The sequence below is a fragment of the Nerophis ophidion genome, linkage group LG18, assembly GCF_033978795.1.
Source record: "Nerophis ophidion isolate RoL-2023_Sa linkage group LG18, RoL_Noph_v1.0, whole genome shotgun sequence".
NCBI lineage: Eukaryota > Metazoa > Chordata > Actinopteri > Syngnathiformes > Syngnathidae > Nerophis > Nerophis ophidion.
Genome location: NC_084628.1, coordinates 18663102 through 18684195, shown reverse-complemented (window position 1 = coordinate 18684195; position 21094 = coordinate 18663102). Strand labels below are relative to the sequence as shown.

The window sequence follows — 21094 nt, the reverse complement described above, 5'->3', positions numbered from 1 at the left end:
CCTATAAACATTTAATACTGAGGGTTCTCTAGATCAGTGGTCACCAAACTTTGAGCCCAAGATCTCTGGCCAAAAATCAAAGCAAGATCTACCCCTGCATGTTATTATATATGTCCATCCCATCCATCCATTTTCTACCTCTTGTCCCTTTTGGGGATTGGTCCTCATCGCAGGACCAACACAAATAGACATGTTATAAAAATTCAATGTTACGGACACACACACTTATTATAACATATATTTACCATATTTTTCGGAGTATAAGTCGCTCCGGAGTATAAGTCGCACCTGACGAAAATGCATAATAAAGAAGGAAAAAAACATAAGTCGCACTGGAGTATAAGTCGCATTTTTTGGGGAAATTTGATAAAACCCAACACCAAGAATAGACATTTGAAAGGCAATTTAAAACAAATAAATAGTGAACAACAAGCTGAATAAGTGTACGTTATATGACGCATAAATAACCAACGGAGAAGGTGCCTGGTATGTTAACGTAACATATTATGGTAAGAGTCATTCAAATAACTATAACATATAGAATATGCTATACATTTACCAACAATCTGTCACTCCTAATCGATAAATCCCATGAAATCTTGTACGTCTAGTCTCTTACGTGAATGAGCTAAATAATAACATTTGATATTTTACGGTAATGTGTTAATAATTTCACACATAAGTCGCTCCTGAGTATAAGTCGCACCCCTGGCCAAACTATGAAAAAAACTGCGACTTATAGTCCGAAAAATACGGTATTTGTGTTGGTCCTGCGCTGAGGTGGCAACTTGTCCTGGGTGTACGTCGCCTTCTGCCCAAATGCAGCTGATATAGGCTGCAGCAAGTCTCCACCTCATGATCATTTTAAATGTGCTCAAAATTTAAAATAAAAACTTCAAAAAAGTACTTCTGATTCTGATAATACTAAAATACTTTCACCAAGTTTAATTAAAAAAAAAATTAAACACATTCCAAATGTATGTATGTATGTAGCTCACAATGGCAGAAACTAAATAAAAAAATAACATTTATATGAAAATTGTGCAAGGTGGCAGCTGACGGCCATAAAATGTAACTTCACTTTTTGTCCATATAGATAAAAATGGTGTTCATATATGAAGTCTTGTCTTACAAATAGGACTGCATGATTATGGCCAAAATAATAGGGATAACTTTTATCAATATCGCAATCACCATTATTAATCAGGATTTTTCATTATGTTTGGTGAAACAGTGTTGGGGTGTGAACGCGATCATGTAATTTTTAATAATAAAAAGGCTATAGATAAACATTTGTCTTTAAATAAATGCATGACATGTGCTTTTTGTTCATTAATAGTTAACGCGTCAGCTTTTTCGCAGTAGATGGTGCCTTTATCTCTATTTTCACATTTTCATAAAGAGGTATGTTTTTAACTTAAGTACAGACATTTACCTGTACAGACTGTATCGGGACAGATCGATTGAGAGTTTGAGCATGAATTTGTTGCATAGGAATTAACTAAACACCATAAAAAATTTACAAAATGCTATGTCACATGAATGGTTATTAAAGTAATAACTTTGTTGAATGAAAAACACATGTCAAAAAAACATGGTGTTTATATTAATATGAAACACAAAAAACAGTTTGGCAAATGAAAATAAATTACAATTAACAAGCTTTGCTCTTCTCTAACAAAACCTCATGGTTCAGTGCAACAGTTTCGCCAACAAAAAAAGAGTGATACTCTCACATCTAATACATAATCTTTGTGCCTCGCTGACAACTCAGCCTGCCTTCAACTCAATGACATGAAAAAACATTATAGATAGGATTTATGTTATTGGAACAGTGACAAAATTAGCAGTTAAAAATTAATGGACGAGCGAGCATCCCAGTAAAGAAACTAAAGACTTTATAAACAAGTTGTGCGAATGTTCCCGACACATCACCGGCTGCATGGTAACTCTCAGTCCTAGCAACTGACGGAAGGACGCTCATTGCACTTTCAAAATGAACCTGCAACATCAAATATTTTTTTCCTCCAACAGCAGTGCGCTCTTTAACGCACACCAAGACTCTAAGGAAGTAGAAGCGAGTGAAATGAAGTGAAACGAAGCAATCGGCTCAGTTTACTCGGTGGGAACATTTTCAAAGCAAAGTCTGTTTAGTCACTACCATGTTTTCACGACCCTAATGGCGCTAGTGCGCATGCGCTTCAATTTTCAGGAATTAAGCAGTGTTGCTTAAAATGCATTAATAAATAACGTTTTTAGGTAATTAAAACATTAAACGGTATTACTATCTTCATTATACCGTTTAACGTTACAGCCCTAATACATACATACTAGGGGGTGTAACGGTACACAAAAATTTCAGTTCGGTACGCACCTCGGTTCAGGAGGTCACGGTTCGGTTCAGTAAGAAAGCAACAAAATATACATTTTTTGATTATTTATTTAACAAATTTGCTAAATCTTCCACCAAAAATATTTTTCTTAGTGGAATATTTGATGTGAAGAAATCGGAAATTTGGATAAGTCAATAATTCATAATAACATTGATTTTGATTCGATATTATGTTTTGAGCAATGACAGTTTGAAAGAAAAAAAAACAGCTTTGGTTTATTAGTCAACGTTGCAACTTTTTCTACATTACATTTAGCCTTTAAGCTTTTTTATGTTTTTGTTTATTTTAACAGTATTTTTAGAATGTGCCGTGGGCCTTTAAAACATTAGCTGTGGGCCGCAAATGGCCTCCGGGGCACGCTTTTGACACCCCTGCTATAGATAATAAAAAAATTAAATCTGATAAATCTATGGATAAAAAGCAGACCCTGGTGACGCATGCGCATTTATCATAACACTCTCGCTCTCTCTGGCCCTCCCTCACCACAGTTTTTTTTGTTTTTAACCCCTTCTTAACCCTGAACGTACATTGAAAATACACGCAACCCTAACTTAAAATGCCGGACATTCGAGGCATTTAAGGAACTCCACCTGGACAGCTCCGCAAAGAGGACATATCCCTTGAAAAGAGGAGGTGGGGTCAGTCTATCATAGCCCAGTTGTTGCTAGCAGGCCGTGTGTTGTTGTTTTTTTGATTGATTGAAACTTTTATTAGTAGATTGCACTGTACAGTACATATTCCGTACAATTGACCACTAAAAGGTAACACCCGAATACGTTTTTCAACTTGTTTAAGTCGGGTCCACGTAAATCAATTCATGGTGCCTCGGTGTGCATTGTTTACACAACGTGCAGTGCGCTACTTCATATGTCCGTGTCGTTCGGTACACCTCCGAACCGAACCGAAACCCCCGTACCGAAACGGTTCAATACAAATACACGTACCGTTACACCCCTAATACATAGGCACCTATATGTATGCACACACGTACGCACGCACGCACAGACACAAAATGTGTTTTTGTTTTAAAGACAAAGCTTTTTGTCGTCATTAGCTAATGTCAACATTTTAGGTTTTTTTCATTGTGTTTCTTGCCGTTTTCCCAATTTTTGTAATGTGCCCAGGGCCAAGCAAAGGAGTCATGGCTGCACTTTGGGCACCCCTGCTGTAGAAACTGTTTATGACCACTGTAGTCTTAATCCTGTAGTAAATTTGTTCATTCAATGATTACATATGGGACCCGAGTCACATTGTTGTCTTATTTTAGCGCCGAAAGTAGTTCAAATCAGTCGTTCACCTGGTGTTTTTTTTCCTGTGTGATAATAAAAGAGGAGGAATAGGGAAGTCCTTTAGCTGTGGCCTTGTTTTATCATGTATTACTACCTTTGCACAAGTCAATGTATAGTTTTCTATTCTCAATAAATCAACACAAAATCCGTACTTTGGGCAATGTTCACAGACTAGTATTTGGCTTGTCAGCTTCTCGTCGCAGGTGAGCGATGATGTCATTGACTCGTGGTTAAGGAGGAGTTGTTTGATGATGTATGCTAGAAAAATTTCCGATGCATTGCAACAATTAGCCTTAATGCATTGTTGCAGCTCCATGATTTTTGAGTATGTCATGCAATGTGCGTTTGCGAGACGAGCAACAGGAAGTAAAGAATGATTGCGACCATTGCGACACAGCCAGTGCTCCATTTGTAAAGCAGACATTGCTTTGCATGGCAGTATGTCTGACGCGGGAGCATTCAAATCGCGGAAGCATGTGAGACATCTGCAGAATGCGGCCTCAGATTCTCCTTGGTAAGCTAACAAGCTTACTAAGGTATGCTAACAACAGAGAGAAGAAGCTTTTAAATATAATTTTAGTCAAAGACCGCAAGCTAAACTTTGTATATATACACACACTTGTGTGTATCTTTCCAAACATTGTATCATCACAAAAGCTCTTTTCTTTTTGAGGATGCTAGTTAGTTTTGGCGGTGTTTCATTGCTATTGCTGCGATTTTGACTGTTCTTTAATTTTATTTTTTTTAAATGAGCATCACTTTACCTGGCCTTGCTTTTTTTCTTAATTGGCCAAAAGTTTAATAGTTATGTTTTTGTAACAGCCTGATGAGCTGCACAATTACAGTATAAATACATATTTGAGTGAAGTAGGCAACATTATTGATAAAAAACATGCCTAAAAATATCTCGAGCTACATTCACAAGCCGATGGCTATATATTAGAGCAGTGTTTTTCCAACCTTTTTTGAGCCAAGGCACATTTTTTGCATTGAAAAAATCTGGGAGGCTGACCACCAGCAGAAATCATTAAAAAATTCAACTCAGTTGACAGTAAAAACTCGTCGCAATTGTTGATATGACTTTAAACCATAACCAACATGCATCACTATAGCTCTTGTCACAAAGTAGGTGTACTGTCACAACCTGTCACATCACACCATGACTTATGAGTTTTTTGCTGTTTTCCTCTTTGTAGTGTTTTAGTTCATGTCTCGCGCTCCTATTTTGGTGGATTTTTCTCTTTTTATGGTATTTTCCTCTAGCAGTTTCATGTCTTCCTTTGAGCGATATTTCCTGCATCTACTTTGTTTTAGCAATCAAGAATATTTCAGTTGTTTTTATCCTTCTTTGTTAAGACATTGTTGATTGTCATGTCATTTTTGGAGGTACATTGTGGATGCCGTCTTTGCGCCACAGTAATAAGTCTTTGCTGTCTTCCAGCATTCTGTTTTTGTTTACTTTGTAGCCAGTTCAGTTTCGTTCTGCATAGCCTTCCCTAAGCTTCAATGCCTTTTCTTTGGGGCACTCACCTTTGTTTATTTTTTGGTTAAAGCATTAGATACCTTTTTACCTGCACGCTGCCTCGCGCTGTTTCCGACATCTACAAAGCAATTAGCTACCGGCTTCCACCTACTGATATGGAAAAGTATTATACAGTTACTCTGCCGAGCTCTAGACAGCACCGACACTCAACACATAATTTGCAGACTATAAATACTGGTTTGCAAAAAATACTTTGAACCCAAGTAGCTGACATTAGATAATCTCCCACAGCACATCAGACTGTATCTCACGGCACAGTGCTTGAAAAACACTGTATTAGAGCCACTCATTTGGTGTATGCTTCATAATCCCATTAGTGGACGAATCGCTAAAATAGTCAATTACTAGTAATCTATCAAAATAGTCGTTAGTTGCAGCCCTAATGCAAAAGTGACTTTGTATGATGTTATAATAGTAATAGGTGTTCCTTCCTAAAGCATGTATATAAGCACAAATGTGAGAAAAATCTATAATCTCGGTTTACTTCCTATGCAGGAGATGCAGTTAAGACACTTTAGAAGTTGTTTATTTCAAGACGTCACGAAGGAAAAAAAACATTCTCCCTCATGGACAAAGATGACACTTCAGACCTATACCGCTAGCTAGATGAGCCCATCACACCAAATGTACGTGTGGTGTGGGGAAATGACAAGCAGTTAATGCCAACGGGTACTTGCACAGCAGCTGTATTACAGTGTTTAGGGGCTCATTAACAGAGCGGTGCTGCTCTTACAGCACCTCCACAGCATGGAATCATACATGTACCTTTCCATCTTTCGGAACTGTAAAAGCAGCTTCCTAGGCAACCTACAGTATATAATAGGCTATACTAGTATGGAATGAACTTTAACGGACAGAAATTAATCTTTTGTCCTATAGCTGTACCACGAATTGGTTAATGTGGACCCCGATAAGTTGAAAAACTTATTCGGGTGTTACCATTTAAAAGGCCTACTGAAATGAGATTTTCTTATTCAAACGGGGATAGCAGGTCAATTCGATGTGTCATATTGATCATTTCACGATAGTGCCATGTTTTTGCTGAAAGGATTTAGTAGACAACATCGACAAAAAAGTTTGCAACTTTTGGTCACTAATAAAAAAGTTTTGCCTATACCGGAAGTAGCAGACGATGTGGTGTGCGCGTGGCGTCATGGGTTGTAGGGCTCCTCACATCCTCACATTTTTTATACTCATAGCATAGCCACCAGCAGCAAGTGCAATTCGGACCAAGAAAGCGAGGAAGTTCCCCATTATTTTGAGCAAGGATGAAAGATTTGTGGATGAGGAAAGTTAGAGTGAAGCACTAAAAAAAAGAGAGAAAAAAAAGAAAAGGCGACGGCTCCAGGCGACAGCAGTGTGAGCGATTCAGATGTTATTAGACACATTTAATAGGATAATTCTGGGAAATCCCTTATCTGCTTATTGTGTTAATAGTGTTTTTGTGAGATTATAAAGTCATACCTGAAAGTCGGAGGGCTGCGGTGAACGCCACTCAAGTCTCTGGTAAGAGCAGACTTAATATCACAATTTTCCCATCCAAAAACTTGCTGGTTGACGTAGAGAAACATGTTCGCTTGACCGCTCTGTGTTAAAGCTTCACAACAAACAAAGAAACACCGGCTGTGTTTCGGTGCTAAAGGCAGCTACAATCCACCACTTTCCACCAACAGCATTCTTCTTTATAGTCTCCATTATTAATTGAACAAATGACAAAAGATTCAGCAACACAGATGTCCAAATTACTGTGTAATTATGCGATGAAAAGAGACGACTTTTAGCCGTAAGTGGTGCTGGGCTAATATGTCCGCTACAACCCGAGATGTCACAAACACGCGTCATCATTACGCAACGCTTTCAACAAGAAACTCCACGGGGAATTTAAAATTTTAATTTAGTAAACTAAACCGGCCGTATTGGCATGTGTTGCAATGTCAAGATTTCATCATTGATATATAAACTATCAGACTGCGTGACCGGTAGTAGTGGGTTTCAGTAGGCTTTTAATATGTACTATACTATCTTTTAATTAAAGTCTCAATCAATCAATCAGCTGGAGGTGGGCAAGGAGGTGACAGGGAACTTGTACCAGTTGGACTTCTTACCCTGAATACCTCACAGCAAACGCTATTCAGTTCAGTTCATTTATTTATTTCATATAAAAAAACTAAGGAAATAAATTAAAATTAATCAACAAAGTAAAATGTCAATGAAAAAGGATCACAAATAAGTAAAAAATGTATATAATTTGCCCGCCATTTTCAGAAATAGAACAACTGACTTTCAATGTTGGCGACAACAAAGCCATATTTTCATTTTACAACAATTAACCAATAATGAAGAAATAATTATTCACAGTTGTATCTTTTCATAGTCATGATTTTTTTTTAAAAATTAAATGCAGAAATGTTTACATAGTTTTATTCCACTGTCAAGATTTTTTCCATATACTAACACCTCTGATTTAAATACTTATTTCCATTATCACTTTTCTGAATCTAGATTAAAGATCACAGTTCCTTTCAGATTATATTTATTTTCTCTTTTTGAAAATCTGTTTTGAATGTTGTTTGGTAGAATTGTGACATGTACTTTGTGCATGATTTTTAGGATATTATAATCTGCCAGTTCATTAAATATTAATAAATGTAACTGTTTGAATATTGGGTTTGTGGGTTCCCTGTAATGAGGTAATAAGTAATGAGGTTGTGTGTTGTCAGTGTCCACGATAATCGTTGACAAAAGCAGCAACCATTTTTGTGCAGTATAACTAGATCATATCAGAGAACACCACATATTGATATACAATAGAGTAGTCAGTGTATAATTTATACATTATAGCAGTACAACTTTACGAGCAACTATAAATCAACACAGCATTATTGTCTAAAGAGCTGGCAACACAAGTGAGCATCAATATAATTGTGTCTCGCCTACAACCAACCATGGTGCATGTAGGTGTCATAGTCCAAGGGTGCACGAGTGCTGCCAGCACCAGGTTCATTAAGGGAAGGTGGGCTCCACAAACACATTGCAACTCAACACCACTGTATATAAACATAATGCCGGATGACATTAGAGAGAACCTGCAGTAAGATTACTGCCTTAATTAGAGCTGTCACCACACACTATCTATACGAGAATGATTTATGCTAGTCCCCTTTAATTAGCGCAAGAGGCGCAAACCTGCATTCAGCCTGTGAAACTCAAATTAACACATGAACAAACTGTAAATGCATTTTACAAAAAGGTTATGTACTCTACTTAAATAAATAAATAAATAAATAGAAGTATTTTCCAAGCAATAAATAAGGTCAAAAAGAACAACATAGTTTTAGGCTATGGGTGTCAAACTCTGGTCCGCGGGCATTTAATTTCATTTGGCCCTTGAGGCAATATCAAATTAACATTAGAGCTGGCCCGCCGGTAACACCACATTCACCGCTAATACTCATACTTGCCAACCCTCCCGATTTTCCCGGGAGACTCCCGAAGTTTAGTGCCCTTCCCGAAAATCTCCCTGGGCAACCATTCTCCCAATTTCCACCCGGACAACAATATTGGGAGCGTGCCTTAAAAGGCACTGTCCTCTAAAACATGCCGTCACGTCCTCTTTTCCTCCATATATACAGCGTGCTGGCCTACTCACATAATATATGCGGCTTTCACGCACACATACCTGGTCAACAGCCATACAGGTCACACTGAGGGTGGCCGTATAAACAACTTTAACATTGTTACAAATATGCGCCATACTGTGTACCCACACCAAACAATGAAAAAACAAATTTCGGGAGAACACCCACACCGTAACACAACAGAACAAATGCCCAAAACCCCTTGCAGCGCTAACTCTTCCGGAATGCTACAATATACACCCCCCGCTACCACCAAACCCCGCCCACCTAATGTTTATTTTATTTTTGAATTTATTAGCCTGTGGAAAAAGTTAGTTGATATTTACCTCAGAAGCCTCCAAATAGAAAAGAGCCATTAATTTTTTAAATTACATTTAATTTAATATACCACTGATGTTTTTTCGTTTGTTTTTTGAAAGTTGACACTGCACTATTACGTTATATAAGCTCTGCCTGTTCCATGGGTGGAAGCCCGAGTACCAGGAGGGGAACCCTAGCAGTCACGGGGAGAACATGCAAACTCCACACAAAAAGATCCCGAGCCCGGGATTGAACCCAGGATCTTCGTATTGTGAGGCAGATGCACTAACCCCTGTTCCATTGTGCTGTCCTATTTAAGCCTTCCTAGTTCAATATTCATTGCAAAACTTGTTTGGGTCCCTATTAAAAGGTTAATTTGTTCAACCTTGGCCCGCGGCTTTGTTCAGTTTTAAATGTTGGCCCACTCTGTATTTGAGTTTGACACCCCGGTTTTAGGCCGTTATATGCCCTTGAGTTGACATGATGTTGTAAAAAAAATAGCCAATCCATCAGTGAGTCATAACTAGATGAGCCTCTCTAATGCTTGTCATTTGGAGCCTTAAGTGCCCCAACGTATTTATCTGTGCACAGAAGATTGGAATTCCCACTCAAAGAACATTAAAGACAATGTTTGGATTCAAAGCCACAACAATAAAACACCTTTTTACAAAAACAAAACAAAAACTAAATAATTCAGACTTTATTCTTTTCTAGGTGTTCTAAGAGAAAAGGGCAGAAAACAACCATCTAATACTTGCCAAATTGGACCCCATGAGATACAGTTAGGGATATTTTATGATGTTCAGACTTACTTTCAACATCAAAAATAACCTGAATTTAGCATGCAGGGAGGATATAATTTTACCGCATGTTTAGTTTTCATCTTGCTCTACTGCGCTGTTTACAATAGCAAGTATTACTTACGCACCGTTGTGATGATATATAGAATACAGAATGCTTTTTCATTTGGTGGAATGAATAGAAATGATAGGCATGCTACCCTGGTGTAGTCAACCGTGTCAAAGAGCTAACAAGCCCTTGTTAATTGAACACGCAGTTAAAGCCTTGTGGCTTTATGAATTACACCTGACAGGATTATGTTGGATGGCAAACATGCAGAAGGAAGATCAGGAGCGATAGACAACTTTGATGTACAAATGTACACAGTCGAGCAAAAGCAAGCAGATTGAAAAATTTGAAAACCAGATGAGAGCCTGACAGATGCATTCAGAATCTTTCATCTTGACAATCCATTGCTGACAAAGATGGATGATGTCAAAAAAAAATTAAATAAAACATATCTAAGGTGTGCATACAAGATAAAGAAATACTGTAAGCTCAAAACAGACATTTTAAAACGTCCGATTCTAATTCGTTCCATTGGATCACTCCTGGCAACAATAAAGTACCAGTGGAGTGGATAAACAAGTTGTGTCTATATTGAAGCAATTATCACATACATCTGATTCATGACACAAAAGACTTCCAAAGTTTGCGAATAAGAACAGTAGATATGACCAAAATAGTATCAATCTCGGAGATTCCCGGGCCATTTTGGCAGTTAATGAGGACGTCATTCACGTGATCTGTGACGAAGTGAGAGGAACTACAGAACCCGTCCCCATCAACAACAATGCTAATCAAGCAGACTTTGTGAGAGCCAACAACAATTACTTTTGGACAAATGATGATCCAGAACATTAGCATTTTGAGCCTGAACAAAAGGAGGATGAGCGCTAAGTTTTATAAGCAGAGTGCTAAACATACAAACTACCCATAATAAAACAAAAACGCTCACGTAATTTTGTTTGGATAAAGATTCAATTGCAATCCTCACGAAGAGTTAAAAAAAGGTGCCGCAACGTGCATCTTGTGTCTTTTTTTGCCATCTCGGGGGATGTCAAACTCTACTAGCCTTTCGGTCCTTCGCCACAAAGATGCATTAATTATAATCTAGAATTTACTTTTAGGAAGTTTGTGACAAAGCATAAGCAGCCGCAGGCTTAGTGTGTCAACAATAGTAGTGTAAGCTAGCGTTTGCTCATTGCTATCATTGTGCCGCTAAAATGGTCCGCCTGCGTTGGCACTTTTAATAACAATAGCTGTAATATTTTTAAAATGTTTTCAATCTGACTTAGATGTAAGTTATTTTTTTACAATTTTGAATTAATCACAAATAAGGATGTCCGATAAAGTCTTTTTTTGCCGATATCCGATATTCCGATATTGTCCAACTCTTAATTACCGATATCAACCGATACCAATATATACAGTTGTGGAATTAACACATTATTATGCTTAATTTTGTTGTGATGCCCCGCTGGATGCATTAAACAATGTACCAAGGTTTTCCAAAATAAATCAACTCAAGTTATGGAAAAAAATGCCAACATGCCACTGCCATATTTATTATTGAAGTCACAAAGTGCATTATTTTTTTTAACATACGTCAAAACAGCAGCTTGGAATTTGGGACATGCTCTCCTTGAGAGAGCATGAGGAGGTTGAGGTGGGCGGGGTAGGCGGGTGGGGGGGGGGGGTGTTGTAGGGGGTAGAGGGAGGGGGTTGTATATTGTAGTGTCCCGAAAGAGTTACTGCTGCAAGGGATTCTGGGTATTTGTTCTGTTCAGTTACGGTGCGGATGTTCTCCAGAAATGTGTTTGTCATTCTTGTTTGGTGTGGGTTTACAGTCTAACACAATACTTCTTAAACTTGTTTATAAGGCCACCCTCAGTGTCACCTGTATGGCTGTTGACCAAGTATACTTGCGATCACTTGTTTTTGATTGATTGAAACTTTTATTAGTAGATTTCACAGTTCAGTACATATTCCGTACAATTGACCACTAAATGGTAACACCTGAATAAGTTTTTCAACTTGTTTACGTCGGGGTCCAAGTAAATCAATTCATGGTTAATTGTGTGTGTGAAAAGCCGTAGACATAATGTGACTGGTCCAGCACGCAAAGGCAGTGCCTTTAAGGTTTATTGGCGCTCTGTTCTCCCTACGTCCGTGTACACAGCGGCGTTTTAAAAAGTCATAAATTTTACCTTTCTTTTTAAACCTATACCGATAATTTTGAAACAGATACCAATAATATCCGATATTACATATTAAAGCATTTATCGGCAGTCCGATATTATCGGACATCTCCAATCACAAAAGCCAAACATATGTATTCTTCTCTTACATAAGGATTTTGAATGATAGACAGCACATCTCTTTCCAATGTTTGCATATTTCCAGTAGGACTGATCTAAAAAGACGGTCAGTGCAGAAACAGTATTGCACTGACTTAGAATCTACGGAAATTGCCAAATATATTCGAAGCGGAATATTCAAAATGGCTGACTGAATTTGTGGCATTTTGTGATGTTTGGATGATATGTTTACATACTTTGCGGATTTTAAATACGATTGGATATGATTTCATGGATACAATGAAACATAAATGAGCATATAAAGTGAACTTGTTTTTCCACTCTAGAGGTACTTTAAGCTTGAGAATGTTATCTTGAAACGTCCATACTGCGCCTCAAACGAGTTCAGATAAACAAGTAAAAGGATCGTCCAACACATCAATAAAAGAAGAAGGTTAGAAGTGAAAATCGATTGGTGAAAACAATCAACAGTATAAAAAGTGACGACTGTTTTATAGCGACACTAAATATTTCCCAAAAACATCAAGGGATTGGTGAAACCTTGTGAAAACCACTCATGAATCGATGGGGCAAAGACTTCAATTTGTAGGGGAGCACAAAGTTATGACCGTACAATTCCAGAGCAAATAAGTGCTACCATTAAAAGGTTATGTCAATATAGTAAAACATTACTGTTTGCTTTGTTCAACTTTTCAGTCTGTTAATCCTTTAGAAGCAAAAGATAACTGTCACACAATATAGAAGAAGGAGTAGGGAAAAATATTAATATGGCACTATTAGGGATGTAACGGTACGAAAATGTAACGTCTCGGTTATTGTGACCGAAATGATTACGGTTATTATCGCGGTATTATTGAATGTGCTCAAAAAGTATACACAAGCTAAAAATATTTTGCCCACATTATTTTTTTTGTAATAACTAACATAAATTAATATGCTAAAAAACCCACTATTTTGCCTGTTTTGCGTTTCTTATGCTTCACTAATAGTGTCTTAGTCCTAGTAATTTATCCGTTTTAATGGTTAAGCGTTTATTGCTTTAAATATTGGTTTGTACTTTAGCACATTAAGATTCACTTCAATGAAGTGTGTAACAAATAATATATACTATTATAATTTTTTTCTGGCGGGTGTCCTACTCTGTTCAGCGACCCTTAAACTCACCATAAAGACACCTTTGTCTCGTTTTCCTCAGAGTATAAGACAATCACTCTGTTCTAAGAGAGCACAGCTTGTAGGTTCAGTCTTCATAATTGACAATCTTAGTTACTCAGACTTTAATGTATTTTTATACATTTAGATTGGGGTAATTTGGTTTTTTGTTTTTTAAATAAGAAAGACGTCATTGTCGCTTGTTTTCATGATAGAAATTAAGGTAGAAAGCTGGCACCACTCGACCATGAATTTATCACATTGCTCTTCTCCATTACATTATTTTGTTAATATATTTTTTTAAATTATAATACTATTTATGAGTTTTACCGCGGTTATGTTTAATACCATTTACCGTTGCACCCTAGGCACTATTTACTGTACATCATGATACTTTTTGTAACAATATAATGATTTTTTTCAACGATGTTTTGGACCGATTGTAACTCAAGGACGACTTCTTCAACTCAGCTCTGCAACATTGCTGTGTGAGCAAGAAGTTAAGAGATAAAGTAGGGACTGTTTTATTTTTTTTCCATTTAAGTGGCAAGGGCAAGAAGCATGATCTAGTTTATGTTGCAGTAAATAGAAATGGATCATTTGAATTATATTGTTTATGACTCAGTTTGTCCAATTAATTTTTACGTGCTTCAAGTGTACATTTACAAACCAATTGTATTTGGATTTTAAATTTATCAGTAACCTATGTAGAATATCTGAATTTACAGTGGAAACTCAAATTACGAGTAGATTCTGTTAGTAAATCAAAAAATGTATCTCAAATCAGCCACGCCCATTAAAATTAAATCAATTTAATCCTTGCTTGGCCCTCCAAAACACAATTTTAACATGTACCATATTTTGGGGATTATAGGGGGTAATTAAAATCCTTAGATTTTTGCAAAAAATCGACAGTGCGCTTTATAACCCTTCATAATAATGTGCAGATTATTTCTTGTTGTGCTTACCGACCTTGAAGCAATTTTATTTGGTACATGGTGTCGTGATAAGTGTGACCAGTAGATGGCAGTCACCCATATAGGATACATGTGGTTGACGGCCTCCGTTCAATAAATGACTGGCAAGTACAGGTTAACAAGCAACACCAAAACTTTGATGTTTCATCGAGGATATAGAACATTATACACAGCGCTCAAAAATCTGTCAAAATGTTTTTGTATGACTGGTTAGCTTCAAATCCGCACTGTTTGATGGATTGTGAGCACATTACAGCCATCGTAGTCAAATGCGCTGTGCTTCAACATGCGGGTATTATTATGGTATGTGTGTAAGGATGCCAAAATGGCACATATTAAGAGACATGTTATCTTCGTCTTGTTTCGACCCATTATGCAAAACCAACTTTTTATGTATTGGTTCCTGCTGTTGTATATTTAGGATCTGAATAACTCCCGAAAATTTGCACACGCCAAAGAAGCCCGCGTCATAGTCAATAAGCTCCTTCTTTTTCTCTATCATTTCTTAATGATAGAGATAGACATTCTCCGCTGTTGCCATTTCTAATATACAGTACTAGGGCTGGGCAATATGGCCTTTTTTTAATATTGCGATATTTTTAGACCATATCACGATGCACAATATATATCTCGATATTTTACCTTAGCCTTGAATGAACACTTCCATCCATCCATTTTTCTACCGCTTATTCCCTTTTGGGGTTGCGGGGGGCGCTGGCGCCTATCTCAGCTACAATTGATGCACATAATCACAGCAGTATGATGATTCTATGAGTCGAAATTAAAACATTCTTGCTCATACTGCATTAATATATGCCCAACTTTCATGCAAAAAAGGAAATCATAACCCCAAAAAAAAAAATCACTATTTTTTTCATACGGTGTTGATCTGGAAATGTTTGCCTCTGCATTTTGATGGTGTGGGTGTGGCACCGGATGGAGATGTTGACATGCGGAGTTAGCACTCTTCATTCTCTAGCGGGAGACTTTTCAAATGATGCTACATATTAGCAGTAATGCTACTTTTTATAACAACGCTTTCGCCCCACACTTGATAAATTACGATTGCCTGTTGGACATATTCCCACTTGAAGCCAAACCACCGCTAGACGATGTAGCCCCTGCTGCTTTTCTTGGGAATTTTCTTCCTTCATTTGTTACCATATTGGCACCTTCTTTACCTCGTATTACCATTCCCAACACAGCTAACATTAGCTGTGCTGCTACCTCTCTGCTCCGCGAGGGCGTATACGTATGATGTGACAGTATGTGATGTATGTAAGAAGGTGCGCTTGCTGTCTGTAAGAAGGACAGTCAAGAAAGAGCGAGGAGAGCCTGTAGTGCAGTGGTTCTCAACCTTTTTTCAGTGATGTACCCCCTGTGAACATTTTTTAATTTCAAGTACCCCCTAATCAGAGAAAACCATTTTTGCTTGAAAAAAAGGAAATTACAGCACTTTGTCATCAGTTTCTGATTTATTAAATATAAATTAAATATTGCTCATTTGTAGTGGTCTTTCTTGAACTATTTGGGGAAAAAAAAAGATATAAAAATAACTAAAAACTTGTTGAAAAATAAACAAGTGATTCAATTATAAATAAAGATTTCTACACATAGAAGTAACCATAAACTTAAAGTGCCCTCTTTGTGGACTGTAATAGACATCCATCTGGAATCATGAACTTAATTCTAAACATTTCTTCACCGAAAAAAATATATCTTTAACATCAATATTTATTGAACATGTCCACAAAAAAATCTAGCTGTCAACACCGAATATTGTATTGTTGCATTTCTTTTCACAGTTTATGAACTTACATTCATATTTTGTTGAAGTATTATTCAATACATTTATAAAGGATTTTAGAATTATTGCTATTTTTAGAATATTTTAAAAAAATCTCACGTACCCCGTGGCATGCCTTTAAGTACCCCCAGGGATACGCGTACCCCCATTTGAGAACCACTGCTGTAGTGTAATGCCAGCAGCTAAAAGCAACGGCGTGAGAACGTACACTCGAATATCACGATATAGTCATTTTCTATATCGCACAGAGACAAACCCGCAATATGAAGTGAATTATATTTATATAGCGCTTTTTCTCTCGTGACTCAAAGCGCTTTACATAGTGAAACCCAATATCTAAGTTACATTTAAACCAGTGTGGGTGGCACTGTGAGCAGGTGGGTAAAGTGTCTTGCCCAAGGACACAACGGCAGTCACTAGGATCTCAGAAGCTGGGATCGAACCTGGAACCCTCAAGTTGCTGGCACGGCCACTCTACCAACCAAGTTATATCTCCCCGAGTATATCGATATATCGCCCAGCCTCATACAATAGTCCATTCATCCATCCATCCATCCATCCATCATCTTCCGCTTATCCGAGGTCGGGTCGCGGGGGCAGCAGCCTAAGCAGGGAAGCCCAGACTTCCCTCTCTCCAGCCACTTCGTCTAGCTCTTCCCGGGGGATCCCGAGGTGTTCCCTGGCCAGCCGGGAGACATAGTCTTCCCAACGTGTCCTGGGTGTTCCCCGTGGCCTCCTACCAGCTGGACGTTGAAGAAGGAGTCCTATCGGGTTTTTTTGTCTCATAGGACTCCGGAGGCAGTGGACGGGTACCGACGGGCCAAGCGGTGTGCAGCTTTAGCGGTCGCGGAGGCAAAAACTCGGACATGGGAAGAGTTCGGGGAAGCCATGGAAAACGACTTTCGGACGGCTTCGAAGCGATTCTGGACCACCATACGCCGCCTCAGGAAGGGGAAGCAGTGCACTATCAACACCGTGTATGGTGCGGATGGTGTTCTGCTGACTTCGACTGCGGATGTTGTGGATCGGTGGAGGGAATACATCGAAGACCTCCTCAATCCCACCAACACGTCTTCCTTTGAGGAAGCGGTGCCTGGGGAATCTGTGGTGGACTCTCCTATTTCTGGGGCTGAGGTCGCTGAGGTAGTTATACAATAGTATACATTTCTAACTTATCTGTCAGTAGACTCGTTACGGAAGCGCTAAAAACTACCGGTACAACGAAGATGGCGGGGAGAAGACACTGTTGCCACGTAAATGTGCTGAAAATTTTAATTTTCGTGAAGGAACTCTCCTGAAGGAATAAATAAAGTACTATCTAATCTAATGTAATCTAAATAAGAGTGCCCACAAAACTGCGCATCCTGAAGAAACGTTTAAAAGCGGCCTTAAGATGGTCTTTAAAACAATCTATGCAACATTTTTGACCACAAAACCACCATAACATGTTATGTAGACCACAAGGAAGTGTTTTAAATGTAGAAAAAACAACAACACTATATGACCCCTTTAATGTGCCTTATACTTTGAGTCTTTTTTATTAAAAAAAATAGACCTGATAGACCCACTAATTGGCAGCGCGCTTTATAATCCGGTGCACCCTATTGTCCCGATAGAAGACCTTTGGGATGAATTAGAACGGAGACTGAGAGCCAGGCCTTCTCGACCAACATCAGTGTGTGACCTCACTAATGTGCTTTTGGAAGAATGGTGGAAAATTCTTACAAACACAGTTCGCAACCTCGTGGACAGCCTTCCCAGAAGAGTTAACGCTGTAATAACTGCAAAAGTTGGACCAGACGTCATATTGTACCCTATGGCAGTGGTTCTCAACCTTTTTTCAGTGATGTACCCTCTGTGAACATTTTTTTAATTCAAGTACCCCCTAATAAGAGCAAAGCAGTTTTGGTTGAAAAAAAGAGATAAAGATGTAAAATAGAGCACTATGTCATCAGTTTCTGATTTATTAAAAATTGTATAACAGTGCAAAATATTGCTAATTTGTAGTGGTCTATCTTGAAATATTTGGGAACAAAAGATATACAAATAACTAAAAACTTGTTGAAAAATAAACAAGTGATTCAATTGTAAATAAAGATTTCTACACATAGAAGTAACCATCAACTTAAAGTGCCCTCCTTGGGGATTGTAATAGAGATCCATCTGGATTCATGAACTTAATTCTAAACATTTCTTCACAAAAAAAAGATATCTTTAACATCAATATTTATGGAACATGTCCACAAAAAAATCTAGCTGTCAACAATGAATATTACATTTTTGTATTTTTTTTTTCCACAGTTTATGAACTTACATTCATATCTTGTTGAAGTATTATTCAATAAATATATTTATAAAGGATTTTTGAATAGTTGCTATTTTTAGAGCATTTTTTAAAAATCTCACGTACCCCCTGGCATACCTTCAAGTACCCCAAGGGGTACGCGTACCCCTATTTGAGAAACACTGATATAGTGTATAATGTCGGAGGTTTTAATAGCAGTTTTTGTGTGCATGTATTTTTTTTTGCCACAAAAGTGTCTAAAGGGAAGAATATTAGAGTATTTGGCACAATTGTTATATTTGCCAGCAAAAAGAAAGTTTTGTGAAAGTTGAAAATGATCTTCATGTAATCATTTGCCTTCAATACAACTGCAAATGATGTTTAAATATTCACTCTACCCCTCTTGGCACATTTAATATAAATGATTGAGTGTATTTTTATTGCAATAACACAACAAAGCACACAATTTATAAAAAAAAGCATGAAAAAAAGATGACTTACCAAATTAAGGACAGTTTCAACTATATCTCGGTTGCTAACCTCTCCAGCTTGAATTAGTCCAGTGAGAACAAGAAATTTGGTTTTAATGTCACGAATTGGCACAGAAGGGTCGATGATGCCAGCGGGGAGCACCAGTGAACCTGCGCCGGACATCGCTGCAGTTTCTGCGCCTGGAGCTGCGTGATGCCGGGGACCTGGCGGAGGTGGTCGGCATGTGATGGGCACCGAGCCCGGCATGGTGCTTCGTTTCTCCGGTGGCGTCCACCCGAGCTGAGCGACCGTCCGGGGGCTGCTTTTCAGACAATGTCCCGGTGAAGCTCCAGAAGAGTACCGGGAAGAGAGGCGGTAAAGCCCGTGGGATGGAACCACTGCGTAAAGCCTGGTTCTGTCAATCCTGGGAGGTCCGGAGTATGCTGCCGGTGCCAGTCGGTGAACTAACCCGCACGGTGCTCCATCCCACTCAGCTGGATGGCACTCAATGGGTCGGTGGTGCTTTTCACGCCCCCTGTCGGCTGCTTTATGAAGCGTCCGGCGCGTCAGGTTCCATTCACTTCAATTTGTAGCACCGAATAGTCAATCTAATACATAAATAGCTTAAAATCGAGGTAAAATTAAGCTTTAAAAGTTTAACAAAATGTTTAATTCAGGTTATTGATGATTGAGGAAAGGCTCGCTTTAATCATAACACCTGTTGTTACGTGGAGGGCTAATCAGTCCTTTGTGACTGTGACGTCATCCAACTTCCGGTCTGGATCCAACCACAACTTCTTTCTTGTTTGAATGTCCATCCATCCATCCATTTTCTACCGCTTATTCCCTTTCGGGGTCGCGGGGGGCGCTGGCGCCTATCTCAGCTACAATCGGGCGGAAGGCGGGTTACACCCTGGACAAGTCGCCACCTCATCGCAGATAGACAGACAACATTCACACTCACAATCACACACTAGGGCCAATTTAGTGTTGTCAATCAACCTATCCCCAGGTGCATGTCTTTGGAAGTGGGAGGAACCCGGAGTACCCGGAGGGAACCCACGCATTCACGGGGAGAACATGCAAACTCCACACAGAAAGATCCCGAGCCTGGATTTGAACCCAGGACTGCAGGACCTTCGTATTGTGAGGCAGACGCACTAACCCCTCTGCCACCGTGAAGCCTGTTTGAATGTCAATTTATGAAAGTAAGGCCTGCATTTTCTAATCGGCTTAATAGTTTACAATCATCAATCAAATCTTGGAGGATGATTAAGAGTACAAAAGCCCTTAAATTGATATGTTTGTTAAAAGTGATTTAGGTAGCCCTTTTTGTCTTTTTTTTAAAAAAATTTTTGTTATTTAATACTCTATCCAGGGATGGGAATTTTCCGCGATCCGCGGAATTCCGGCGATTTTGGCGCCGCCAGCCAGGGTCATTTCTGTGAATCGTTTAAATCCGGGGAGAAAATTATAGGGGGGGTTAGGTACTCGTGGTTTTTGTCTTTGCGTTGACCTAGTTATCAGTACAAGGCAGAGAATTCCCGCGAAAAATATAACGCCAATGTGTGAAGGCACCAGATTGGCTAGCTCTACTATCAGCTAACAACATCAACGAAGGACATTGCACGTTATAGCGTCTGTATGCGTCGTTCTCCGACAATATCTAGTCCCCGATCCTCAATTATTGTGAGCGTTTCTGAACTCGTATTCTGTTTATATTGGTTGTGTTTATCGGCGACTAATCTGGAAAGAAAACACAGTAGCTCTCAATTAACACGTTTCTTTATTGACAAAACAGTTTTAGACATGGTTAAGCTTATTCAAGATAGGAATGCTTCATTAGCGAAATATATCGATAAGGGCGTGAGAAACAAGTGGAACTGGGCATGGCTCGATATATATATCAAACTGAAGGTGAAGATTAACAACAGGTTTTGACTCAAAATAGCAGGAAATGCATCCTACGCTAACATAAATTTTGAAGCGGTGTTTTAGGATTAAAAAATGCTCAGCTGATTTTGTAAATCTTCATTCCCATCCCTGTCCATCTGCATTTGCTTTTGTTTTCTTTCCTTG

General features: G+C 38.6%; 1 protein-coding gene across 1 annotated transcript in view; it reads right to left on the bottom strand.

The window, feature by feature from the left end:
• The window catches only part of LOC133536842 (neurobeachin-like), a 652776-nt gene extending 633041 nt beyond the window's left edge, over positions 1–19735 (bottom strand). Inside the window, exon 1 of the mRNA XM_061877477.1 lies at positions 19046–19735. Coding sequence (XP_061733461.1) covers positions 19046–19282 — 237 coding nt within the window. The 5' untranslated portion in view covers positions 19283–19735. The remainder of the gene's footprint in view (positions 1–19045) is intronic.
• Positions 19736–21094: the final 1359 nt, after the last annotated feature.